The following is a 12,500-nucleotide window of genomic DNA, read 5'->3' on the forward strand; positions in this document are numbered from 1 at the left end:
AATTACAGGCCTCTCTCATCTTTTTAAGTGGGAGAACTTGGACAATTGGTGGCTGACTAAATACTTTTTTTCCCCACTGTATGTCTGCAAAAGGTGGCTACTTTGATGATTCAAAAATGTAGATTACAATTTGTTAAACAAAACGATTCCATTATTTATTTTTTTGTCTCCAATTGTTTATTTGTTCTATGCTTTAATTTCAGAGTACATTAAGACATTAAAACTGTGTGAATTTCAATAAAAACTGGGAAAATGGAGGTGTTCTAAAACTTTTGACCGGTAGTGTATTTGAAAAAATCTTTCCAGCTCTCTCCCTTTCGATTAACCACTCATCGTTAAAGGGAAAAATGTAATGCTCTGATCCAGTGGAAACTTCATAAAATAGGCCTACCTGATTACTTCTTATCCCTTGCGCAAATATGATTTACAGGATTTATTTTTATTTCAAATCAGGATATTTGCAGGCTGCAATGTTTTCATTTGTTGGCTTTATGTAGGCTATTTTTACATAGTTGGCAATGGCAATATAAATTACGTTTTCGGTTTGTATCATTTTCATTTAGATTTGGATAGAATTTTGATTAACCACATGGCAATGACTTTGAGATACAAAGACGTTATTAAAAATGAAATAAAACTGTTCCACGAAAATGTGCATATCAAAACCATAACTGGCACGCAGATCGGAAGAAATTGTAAGAAATTGGCATTCCACATGAGAAAGGTTTCCGACTCCTCATGTAGCCTACAACCGGCAACTTCAGGATAGTAAAGCCAGAATCTGTGAAAGCCAGGCGGAGCGGGAGGAGGATGGTTGGGTCAGGTTAAGGTTTTTTCATTCTGGTTATCTTGATCTCTGGCTCCCTCTTGAGGCATTTGTGTCTTATGTCATCAAACTGCGCTTATAGCATTGGATAAGCTCAATGCATATATAGTTGATTTTATTAAAACACATAGGGTGTGTCTATATATGAAAAAATACATGTTTAAAAATGTTAACTAATCGATTGGTCGAAAGAAGAGGACTTTCGGTCTAAACAAGATCTTTTTTAGTCGGGGACAGCCCTAATTTACACTGAGGTAGTCTAAAGGTCAGATACAGAGAGCGAGAGAGAGGATTTACACTGAGATAGTCTAATGAACAGATACAGAGAGAGAGGATTTACACAGTCAAGTAAGGCAATGGCGTTTTTTTGTCCAAATTGTCCCGAAAAAGCTCTGACGGGGAAAATGTTTTTTGATTGAATAATTTTATGCAGTAAAAGTGCGGTGATCGGTTAAAATCGCGAGCCGTCATTTTGTAGTGTGGTGATTAGACAGTTTTATGTGGTAATATTGCACTGATCTTACTGTTTTATGCAATAACAGTGCAGTGATTGGTCATATTTGCAAGCGCACGCATAATATAAAGATAATTGCTAAATCCTGGAAGGACTGCTTGAAAAAGAGATGTCATTGTCAATGTGACTTGGTTAAATATAAAGGATAAAAAGGCCTACCTCTGTGGTGCCATTATCGTTGATGCCGTATTTGTCCCTGGTCTTCTTGATTTTCTCAGATGTAGCCTTGATGAACTTTTTGATCTCCTTTGGTTGGGAGAGAAGGAAAGCGAGAGATGGAGAGAGAGAGAGAGAGAGACATTTCAATAACGGCCATTATAAGATGTTCACTCCTGTTATGAGATTAAATTATTTCAATAACTTAATGTAACACTTTAGAAAACACCTTAACATTCTTTTCGAAAACCCAGTGCAAAATAAAAAAATAAAAAAAGACTACTGTTCATTCTCAGCAGGAAAAGCTGGTAGAAATGATGGTTGTAAACTGGTTGCAATGATTGTTGTAATGGTTGAAAAGTGGTTCTAAAGTAACGGTTGTAAAGCGGTTCTAAAGTGATGGTTGTAATGATTGTAAAGTGGTTCTAAAGGGATGGTTGTAATGGTTGTAAATTGATGGCTCCCTCTCTTTCTCCCTCTCTTTCCCCCTCTCTTTCCCCCTCTCCTCCTCCTCCTCTCTTTCCCCCTCTCTTTCTCCCTCTCTTTCTCCCTCTCCTCCTCCTCTTTCTCCCTCTTTTTCCCCCTCTCCTCCTCCTCTCTTTCCCCCTCTCCTCCTCCTCTCTTTCCCCCTCTTTCTCCCTCTCCTCTTTCTCCCTCTCCTCTTTCTCCCTCTCCTCCTCCTCTCTTTCCTCCTCTCTTTCCCCCTCTCCTCCTCCTCCTCTCTTTCCCCCCTCCTCCCTTTCCCCATCTCCTCCTCCTCTCTTTCCCCCTCTCCTCCTCCTCTCTTTCTCCCTCTCCTCTCTTTCCCCCTCTCTTTCTCCCTCTCCTCCTCCTCTCTTTCTCCCTCGCCTGCTCCTCTCTTTCCCCCTCTCTATGTCAGGTTGTGAAAGACAGACAGTAACATCACAGAACAGGAAACACTCATTCCATTTCACAGTGGATGCCTTCTACAATCCATTTATCAAACCTGCCAAAAACATTCTGTTGACGATGCAACTCTTACATGATTAGTAAAATACATTAAATCAACTGTGGATGCATTCTACAATAAATGTATTTAAAATATGTACAGCATTTCTGTGATCAAATCAAACCCCTACTACAATTCAACACTTGCATGATTAGTACTTTAATCCAAACATGAGTACACACATTGAAAAGCCAAAACTTTAGATTTGACCAACTGACTGAATGCAGTGTTCAAAATGGTGCTGTTGTCACGTGGTTAGTCTCACACCATTACCTAGACATGATGCACATTAGAAACTGTACCTCCATATACTTCTCTGAGCCAGTGTCTGTCAATGCCTTGACAAGGGGGACAAAGTAGACAGAACCCACAGAGCAAACTGCATCAATCTCATCACACGTTCATGAATCAACTCTGTGCGCGCGCGTTCACATTACTCATCATTAAAATATGGTAATAACTAGAAACAAAAAAATCTATAAACTAATGAATGAAAAGGTGATTATGCTGCTATCTTGAAATCAGTTAATTAACTTATAATGAGAGTTCTGGATGGGCCAATTCATTTCAAACCAGAAGTCGTCATAGCAGTCCTTGACTGTTTACATACAAGTTTATATACACAAAAGGGGAACATTCCAACAATAATGAGGTGACAATATTTCTCAGGCTTCTGTCGTCACCAACCAGTGTCAGAGCTCTCAGACCCTGAGCGTGTATGATGGAACATTGTTAACCTCTACCGGATCGGTGTCCCGTATACGGGACGGTTGAGCTAACGTGCGCTAATGTGATTAGCATGACTGTTGTAAGTAACAGCAACTGTAAGTAACTGTTGCAGAAAGCTTAAATTCTTGTTAATCTAACTACACTGTCCAATTTACAGTAGCTATTACAGTGAAAGAATACCATGCTATTGTTTGAGGAGAGTGCACAACAACAAAAAAACCTATCACGGCAACTGGTTTGATACATTCACCTCTGAATGTACTTACATTCAGTAATCTTGCTCTGATTTGTCATCCTAAGGGTCCCAAAGATGAAATGTAGCATGGTTTTGTTTGATAAAATCCATTTTTATATTCAAATGTAGGAACTTGGTTCTACAGTTTGAACCCCTGCTGTCTCTGGCTCCACTCCCACCCCGCCCGGCCATCTAGATGTGTGAAAGTTAGTGTATAAGCTAATGATCCATCATGTATAACATTCCTGGGAGTGTGTAAACTCACAAAAATGATATGGTAATACAAAATGTATGTTCTCTATAGTTATGTACTTGAAAATGTATCAATTGACCAATTCGGCACATTTGGGCAGACTTTATACAAAATAGTCCAGTATTGCAATGCTTCACTGGATAAATCTGAAACTTTGCACAAACACTGCGGCCATCTAGTGGCCACAATCTAATTTGTGCCTAAACTGCAATATTATATTGTGGCCTTTCGTTGCATTTCAAAGATGATGAAAAAAAAATGAAAAAAAAAAATACGCATGTTTTTTGGTTTGTATTATCTTTTACCAGATCTAATGTATTATATTCTCCTACATTAATTTCACAATTCCACAAACTTCAAAGTGTTTCCTTTCAAATGGTATCTAGAATATGCATATCCTTGCTTCAGGTCCTGAGCTACAGGCAGTTAGATTTGGGTATGTCATTATAGGCGAAAATTGAAAAAAAAGTGGGAGGTAACCCGTCTGCCTAGGGAGACTAATCACCAACAGACGTAATATGCTTTGAAATAACCCTCTGGACTACAGGGCATGTACTGATGAAGAAACAGCAACACTATATATGAAAACTTTCAGAACAACAGACATTATAAATGCCAATACATGTTTAGAGATGCTTTTAATGTTTAGAGAAGCATTTTTAATGTTAAAAGATGCATTTCTAGTCGCAGTACTCATGGTACAGGTCATTAAAGGAGGAATCCCGCTAGAGAACATGGCTGGGCGTCCCCTTTAGCATATGCATCAGATGCATATCAACCAGCAAGGTGCGCAAACATGCTTAATAAATAATTGCATGAAGAAATATTCGTCAAAATATATCAGAAATAAAAGATTACAAAGATTAGAGTCAACCTGTTTTTGATTTGTCATTATAGGGTATTGTGTGTAGATTGGTGAGGAAACTATTTAAGAATACGGCTGTAACGTAACACAATGTGGAAAAAGTAAAGGGGTCTGAATACTTTTCGAATGCACTGTATGCCTGCCCATATCATAACCCCAACACCACCATGGGGCACTCTGTTCACAACGTTGCCATCAGCAAACCACTCACCCACACGACGCCATACAAGTGGTTTGCGGTTGTGAGGCCGGTTGGATGTACTGCCAAATTCTCTAAAACGACGTTGGAGGCTCACTCAAAACTTGATACATCTTCTGCATTGTGTTGTGTGACAAAACTGCACAGTTTAGAGTGGCCTTTTATTGTCCCCAACACAAGGTACACCTGTGTAATGATCACGCTGTTTAATCAGCTTCTTGATATGCCACACCTGTCAGATGCATGGATCCTCTCGGCAAAAGAGAATGTGCGTATGGAACATTTCTGGGATCTTTTATTTTAGCTCATGAAACATGGGACCAACGCTTTACATGTTGCGTTTATATTTTTGTTCAGTGTATATAGAAATCACCATGTTTTACCTGCATGTGACTGAAGGAGGATTTGATAAAGCAATGCTCCTTTCCCGCCATCTGTCAATTACAAGATCCGCCCATCTCCTCATGTACAATTTGACAACTGATATTGTCACTCAGATTGTCAATTTAATCTTGTCTATAGGCTAACTCTTATTATGTGTGAAATTAGTTTCGGTATAGTTTAGGTGCAGGCTGACTGCCAGTGTTTGTTTCCGGTATCAACTTGGATAGAGTCGAGGACATGTTTGCCATTATTTTAAAGGCCTACTGCAACACATAGCATGTTTTCGTTTTCCCTTACAATACATTTGTTTAGTAAAAGAGTTACAGTAAATAAAACAGTCCCGTAACAGCTTCTTTTTACAAAGTAAAACGTAAAAGAAAAATGGTACCAACCGGCAAGGCGTGCGGTCAAATTATTAACATGAGCGCCAACGCTGATAAATAGGCATAACACAAACTCATCATTACACTACTGTCTTTCTAAATTAAATCATCCTCTTCACCCTCATTACTCAGTTAGGCCTAATTTAAATTAGATTGTGAAGTAACTTGCACAATTATCGCTCATTCAATCCATTTGTCATAAAATACAAACATTTAGGAAAAGTCAGGGAAAGAGCAGGACATAGCTTTTTTTGGGGGGGGGGCAGATTTTTTAAATTTACAAAATCAAACGTCAGTGGCCGTTGTCCTATGGCGGTTCTAGTGTTAAAGGAGGAATCCTAGAGCACGGATGACAGCTCTGCTCAGGCAGCTAGCGTGTGTGATCGTTATTATGGAAGGTTCAGGTAAGCTAAGGCAGTCAAGTCTGGCAAATAGAGCTCAGAAGGTAAAATGGTAATATTGTCTTCAATTGCTTGCCTTGATGAATGATGGAGAGTCTCGGACCAGTGAGAGAGGTCAAACTAGATATATTATATTGGCAGTGAGAGGTCAAACTAGATCTATAATATTGGCAGTGAGAGGTCAAACTAGATCTATAATATTGGCAGTGAGAGGTCAAACTAGATCTATAATATTTGCAGTGAGAGAGGTCAAACTAGATCTATAATATATGGTAGTGAGTGAGGTCAAACTAGATATATTATATTTGGTAGTGAGTGAGATCAAACTAGATCTATAATATTTGCAGTGAGAGGTCAAACTAGATCTATAATATTTGGTAGTGGGAGAGGTCAAACTAGATCTATAATATTTGCAGTGAGAGAGGTCAAACTAGATCTATAATATTTGCAGTGAGAGAGGTCAAACTAGATCTATAATATTTGGTAGTGAAAGAGGTCAAACTAGATGTATAATATTTGGTAGTGAGAGAGGTCAAACTAGATGTATAATATTTGGTAGTGAGAGAGGTCAAACTAGATGTATAATATTTGAACGGTGGTTGAAGATCTGTTGTCGGCTGTGGCTGTTGATAGGCCTTATAGGTCTACCTCCTAAATGGTACCCTAGTCCCTATATAGAGCCCAACGGGCCCAGGTCAAAAGTAGTGCACCCCATAGGGAATAGGGTGCCATTTGGAACGTCACCTAGTCTCGGTCTATACGCCGGAGTGTAACTGCTGGTATTATTGGTTTGAATGAAGAAATCTGTCTTGACATTTGATTGGCTGTTGATGATTGATATAGGTCTATACGCTGGAACATTGCTGTTGATAATAGATCTAAAACCAATAACATAGTTTGGTCCCTACTCTCTACGGTATGTAGTGCACTACTTTAGACCAGGGCTCTGGTTAAAGTGCACTATGTAGGGAATAGGGTGCCATTTTGAACGCAGACATAGAAGAAGTCAAGCGGAAGTGGTAGTTTGTTATTTACCTCGAGGAAGCTGTCTCTGCAGCACTTGAAGTCACTCCTCTTCATGATGGACTCCGCTGTCAGGACCAACTCATTCTTACTAAGGGCTGGCTGCTCTGAACACGTATGGACAGACTGGGGGATGGAAGGATGGAGGAGGGATAGAGGGATGGAGGGAGGAGGGATAGAGGGATGGAGGGATAGAGGGAAGAGGGATAGAGGGAGGAGGGATAGAGGGATGGAGGGATGGAGGGATGGAGGGAGGGATGGAGGGATGGATAGAGGGATGGATAGAGGGATGGATAGAGGGAGGGATGGAGGGAGGAGGGATAGAAGGAGGAGGGATAGAGGGACGGAGGGAGGAGGGATAGAAGGAGGAGGGATAGAGGGAGGAGGGATAGAGGGATGGAGGGATGGAGGGAGGAGGGATAGAAGGATGAGGGATAGAGGGACGGAGGGAGGATGGATAGAAGGAGGAAGGATAGAGGGAGGAGGGATAGAAGGAGGAGGGATAGAGGGAGGAGGGATAGAAGGAGGAGGGATAGAAGGAGGAGGGATAGAAGGAGGAGGGATAGAGGGAGGAGGGATAGAAGGAGGAGGGATAGAGGGAGGAGGGATAGAAGGAGGAGGGATAGAGGGAGGAGGGATAGAAGGAGGAGGGATAGAGGGAGGAGGGATAGAAGGAGGAGGGATAGAGGGAGGGAGGGAGGGATAGAGGGAGGGAGGGAGGGAGGGATAGAGGGATGGAGGGATAGAAGGAGGAGGGATAGAGGGAGGAGGGATAGAAGGAGGAGGGATAGAGGGAGGAGGGATAGAAGGAGGAGGGATAGAAGGAGGAGGGATAGAAGGAGGAGGGATAGAGGGAGGAGGGATAGAGGGAGGAGGGATAGAAGGAGGAGGGATAGAGGGAGGAGGGATAGAAGGAGGAGGGATAGAGGGAGGAGGGATAGAAGGAGGAGGGATAGAGGGAGGAGGGATAGAAGGAGGAGGGATAGAGGGAGGGAGGGAGGGAGGGATAGAGGGAGGGAGGGATGGAGGGAGGGATGGAGGGATGGATAGAGGGAGGGATGGAGGGAGGAGGGATAGAAGGAGGAGGGATAGAGGGACGGAGGGAGGATGGATAGAAGGAGGAAGGATAGAGGGAGGAGGGATAGAGGGAGGAGGGATAGAAGGAGGAGGGATAGAGGGAGGAGGGATAGAAGGAGGAGGGATAGAAGGAGGAGGGATAGAAGGAGGAGGGATAGAGGGAGGAGGGATAGAAGGAGGAGGGATAGAGGGAGGAGGGATAGAAGGAGGAGGGATAGAGGGAGGAGGGATAGAAGGAGGAGGGATAGAGGGAGGAGGGATAGAAGGAGGAGGAATAGAGGGAGGGAGGGAGGGATAGAGGGATGGAGGGATAGAAGGAGGAGGGATAGAGGGAGGGAGGGAGGGAGGGATAGAGGGATGGAGGGAGGGAGGGAGGGAGGGAGGAGGGATAGAGGGAGGGAGGGAGGGAGGGAGGGAGGGAGGGAGGAGGGATAGAGGGAGGAGTGCGGATGTGTTATTAGTAATTGTGGGCGGGTGAACAAACAGCTGACCTGCACATCACTAACACATACATTGAGATGATGATATGTACTGTGGGTAAAATCTTATTTCACGGTCTTCAAATTCTGAAGTCTGGCATCTAAAGAAAATTCGAAGAAATACTCAAAGTTGTGTGTTGCCAAGCAGAAGTTAATTATAGCCCACTGTCTCAACATCTCTACCAGATGGCAGTTTGAAATGTGCATATGTTCTTGTTGCCAGTGACAACAGGTGAGGTCTAAGTGAATAATGTGTGTGTGTGAGCAACTGCATGTGTCTGTCCATGCATGTGTCTCTGTGTGCGTGTCTCTCTCTCTGTGTGTATGTCTCTGTGTGTGTAAGTGTGCCTCTATATGTGTGTGCCTCTGTGTGTGTGTGTGTCTGTGTGTGTCTCTCTCTCTGCGTCTCCCTCTCTCTCTGCGTCTCCCTCTCTCTCTGCGTCTCCCTCTCTCTCTGCGTCTCCCTCTCTCTCTGCGTCTCCCTCTCTCTCTGCGTCTCCCTCTCTCTCTGCGTCTCCCTCTCTCTCTGCGTCTCCCTCTCTCTCTGCGTCTCCCTCTCTCTCTGCGTCTCCCTCTCTCTGTGTGTGTGTGTGAGATTAAGTCTTGCCGCACATGTGTGTGACTCACCCGGATGTTGTCCAGAACTCTGTTGAACTCCAGCGGTTCATCTTTGCCCTCCATGGCGGCCGGGTCCAGGCCGTCCCCCCCGTAGATGAACTGGATGATGTCACCAGTGGAGCTCCGTACCGTCAGATCATACTGGGAACACAGGTCCTCCAACGACTTCACCAGACGCCTCTGTTGACACACAACACATCCACCACAGAAGAACAGATCAAAGGATGACTCAACAGATTGTTGTGCAACGGTGTGTGTGTGTATGTGTGTGACCACTCAACACCTTTCATCTTTCATCTGCTATGTGTCATTAGTCAGAGCTGTGGTGAGCTGTTCTGACCTGAACACATCAACAACATAACAACACTAACCCTAGGATATAACCCTGATCGCTACTCAAGAGGGAACCTGATAGATTTAGATTTGTTGGGAGCACACGTTGTTCCGGTTTTCTTTAATACAAGCAGAGGGGCTGTGCAGGGTACGGTGCAGCAGCCCAGAGGTGTGTGTGTGTGTGTGTGTGTGTGTTACCTGCATGTATCCGGTCTCTGCTGTTTTAACGGCGGTGTCCACCAAGCCCTCTCGACCAGCCATAGTGTGAAAGAAGAACTCTGTGGGAGTCAGGCCTGAATAAAAGCTGTCAGCCACAAAGCCTTTAGCTGCAGGGAGCTGTGACACACAGAGAGAGAGGTTACATCATTATAAAACACCCTGGATGTGTCCCAAATGGCACCCTATTCCCTATACTGTATAGTGCACTACTTTTGACTAGGGCTCACAGAGCCTTGGTCAAAAGTAGTGCACTAAGTAGGGAATAGCCCTCTGTAGCTCAGTTGGTAGAGCATGGCGTTTGCAACACCAGGGTTGTGGGTTCGATTCCCACTGGCGGGCCAGTATGAAAATGTATGCACTCACTAACTGTAAGTCGCTCTGGATAAGAGCGTCCGCTAAATTACTTTAAAAAATATTTTTTTTAAAATAGGGTGACATTTGGGATTCATACCCTGTTAGACAAAAATGAAACAGGGCGCTGACTGAGTCAGCTGGAGATGCTGTTTACTGCTAGGAAGGAAAACACACTCCTCAACCTTCCCATCCCCAGCTAGCCTGTAACCAAACCAGCCCTCATCTCTTCATGAATGAATCAACCCATGCCCTGCGACTCTGGACAGATCTAATGGTGATTTCAGCTGGTTAATAAAAGGCGTTACGTGGTTCTCAGAGGATCTTACTTTAGAGTGCTTCTCAAAGTGTGGCAGCGAGCGGTTCTCAAAGCCGTCGGGTACTCGAGAGCCGCTTATAGCCTGCTGGCCCACACAGGCAATCATCTGGGAGATGTTGATGAAGGATCCTAGGAAGGAAAATGAAAGGGATGAAGAACTTAAGACCATTAGCATTACAGAATCACCACCTTAAACAAAAATCCCACACATTCTACAGTGTGGCGTCCCGCAGAGGAGGGGGAGACTTGTCGAGGCCTGGTGTCCGTGTCTGATCAGTGTAAACGTTTTGATCAAAACCCTTGGTCTGGCACCAAGTGGTGGAGAATGCGGGCATTTGACGTGGTTCAGATCAGGGTTGACGTTTAACGCAGCATCAGCATGGACGAGTTGACAGCTCAGTTCGTCCGGGTCCAACTACCGGTTCAGGAACGAACGCTGGAGGAACTGCGCCTACAAAATGTCCGCCTGGTTGAGGAAATCAGGAAGCTACAAGGAGGAACGCCAACCGAATCGCATCCAGACCAGTTTTTAATGAAGCTAACGGAGGACGACGACATCGAAACCTACCCCTGAACGGTTGAACGGACAGCGCTCCGGGAAGGGTGGCCAAAAGCAAAGTGGGCGAGCCTGCTGGCACCGTTCCCGTCAGGAAATGCCAAAAAAGTGTATTATGACCTCAACGCCGAACTGGCGGCTAACTACGACGTCTCAAAACGGGAGATACTCAGCCGCTACGGATACAGACTGGCCCACCGGGCCCAACTGGTCCACGGCTGGAGGTTCGTGGCCGACGCCTCCCCCCGAGCCCAGATGAGCGACCTACTGCGCATCACCAGGGCATGGCTCCTAACCGACGTATCCACCCTCTCCCTCATAGACAAAGTGGTCATGGGATCGCTTCTTACGGGCGCTACCCGTATAACGATCGGACGGTGGAACATCAAGCCCCAGGAGAGGAAGGTCCACGCGGTACGTGACTGGCCCGTTCCACGCACCAAGACACAGGTCAAGTCCTTCCTGGGGCTGGCGGGATACTATAGTCGGTTTATTCCCCCAACTTTTCGGCTATAGCCTCCCCCCCTCACCGATCTAACCAGGGCCCGCCTCCCGAAAACAGTGATATGGACGGACGAGACCGAAGCGGCGTTCAGGCGCCTTAAGTGAAGCGCTGTGCTCCCCATCCGATTCTCGTAACACACGATTTCCAGGTACCGATGTTGGTTCAGACGGACGCTTGCGACACGGGACTAGCGACCGTCCTGTCCCAGTTACACGATGGGGAGGAACCTGGAGAGATGTTGATGAAAGAGACATAATGGAGGAGAGATGTTGATGAAAGTCTACAGCAGGGGGGAAGAGACATAATGATGGAGATATGTTGATGACAGAGTCTACAGCAGGGGGGAAGAGACATAATGATGGAGAGATGTTGATGACAGAGTCTACAGCAGGGGGGAAGAGACATAATGATGGAGAGATGTTGATGACAGAGTCTACAGCAGGGGGGAAGAGACATAATGATGGAGAGATGTTGATGACAGAGTCTACAGCAGGGGGGAAGAGACATAATGATGGAGAGATGTTGATGACAGAGTCTACAGCAGGGGGAAGAGACATAATGATGGAGAGATGTTGATGACAGAGTCTACAGCAGGGGGAAGAGACATAATGATGGAGAGATGTTGATGACAGAGTCTACAGCAGGGGGAAGAGACATAATGGAGGAGAGATGTTGATGACAGAGTCTACAGCAGGGGGGAAGAGACATAATGGAGGAGAGATGTTGATGACAGAGTCTACAGCAGGGGGGGAAGAGACATAATGATGGAGAGATGTTGATGAAAGAGTCTACAGCAGGGGGAAGAGACATAATGATGGAGAGATGTTGATGACAGAGTCTACAGCAGGGGGGGAAGAGACATAATGATGGAGAGATGTTGATGACAGAGTCTACAGCAGGGGGAAGAGACATAATGGAGGAGAGATGTTGATGACAGAGTCTACAGCAGGGGGGAAGAGACATAATGATGGAGAGATGTTGATAGAGTCTACAGCAGGGGGGAAGAGACATAATGGTAAAAGGATTTAAGGGCATTACCATTTCAATTCCACTAATTTACTTACCTTAAACCAGGGGCAACTACACTCAGGCACACGGCTGATTT

General features: G+C 44.8%; 1 protein-coding gene across 1 annotated transcript in view; it reads right to left on the reverse strand.

Annotated features, from left to right (window-relative positions):
* Positions 1 to 1,499: 1,499 nt before the first annotated feature.
* Positions 1,500 to 12,500, reverse strand: part of LOC311125451 (DNA-directed RNA polymerase III subunit RPC1-like) — a gene marked incomplete at both ends in the record, with an annotated part of 24,525 nt that continues 13,524 nt past the window's right edge. Inside the window, 5 exons of the mRNA XM_084199503.1 lie at positions 1,500 to 1,586; positions 6,951 to 7,064; positions 9,122 to 9,292; positions 9,644 to 9,781; positions 10,345 to 10,463. Coding sequence (XP_084055629.1) covers positions 1,500 to 1,586; positions 6,951 to 7,064; positions 9,122 to 9,292; positions 9,644 to 9,781; positions 10,345 to 10,463 — 629 coding nt within the window. The remainder of the gene's footprint in view (positions 1,587 to 6,950; positions 7,065 to 9,121; positions 9,293 to 9,643; positions 9,782 to 10,344; positions 10,464 to 12,500) is intronic.

The sequence above is a fragment of the Coregonus lavaretus genome, assembly GCF_964263955.1.
Source record: "Coregonus lavaretus genome assembly, contig: HAP1_SCAFFOLD_7555, whole genome shotgun sequence".
In the NCBI taxonomy this organism is placed as follows: Eukaryota; Metazoa; Chordata; class Actinopteri; order Salmoniformes; family Salmonidae; genus Coregonus; species Coregonus lavaretus.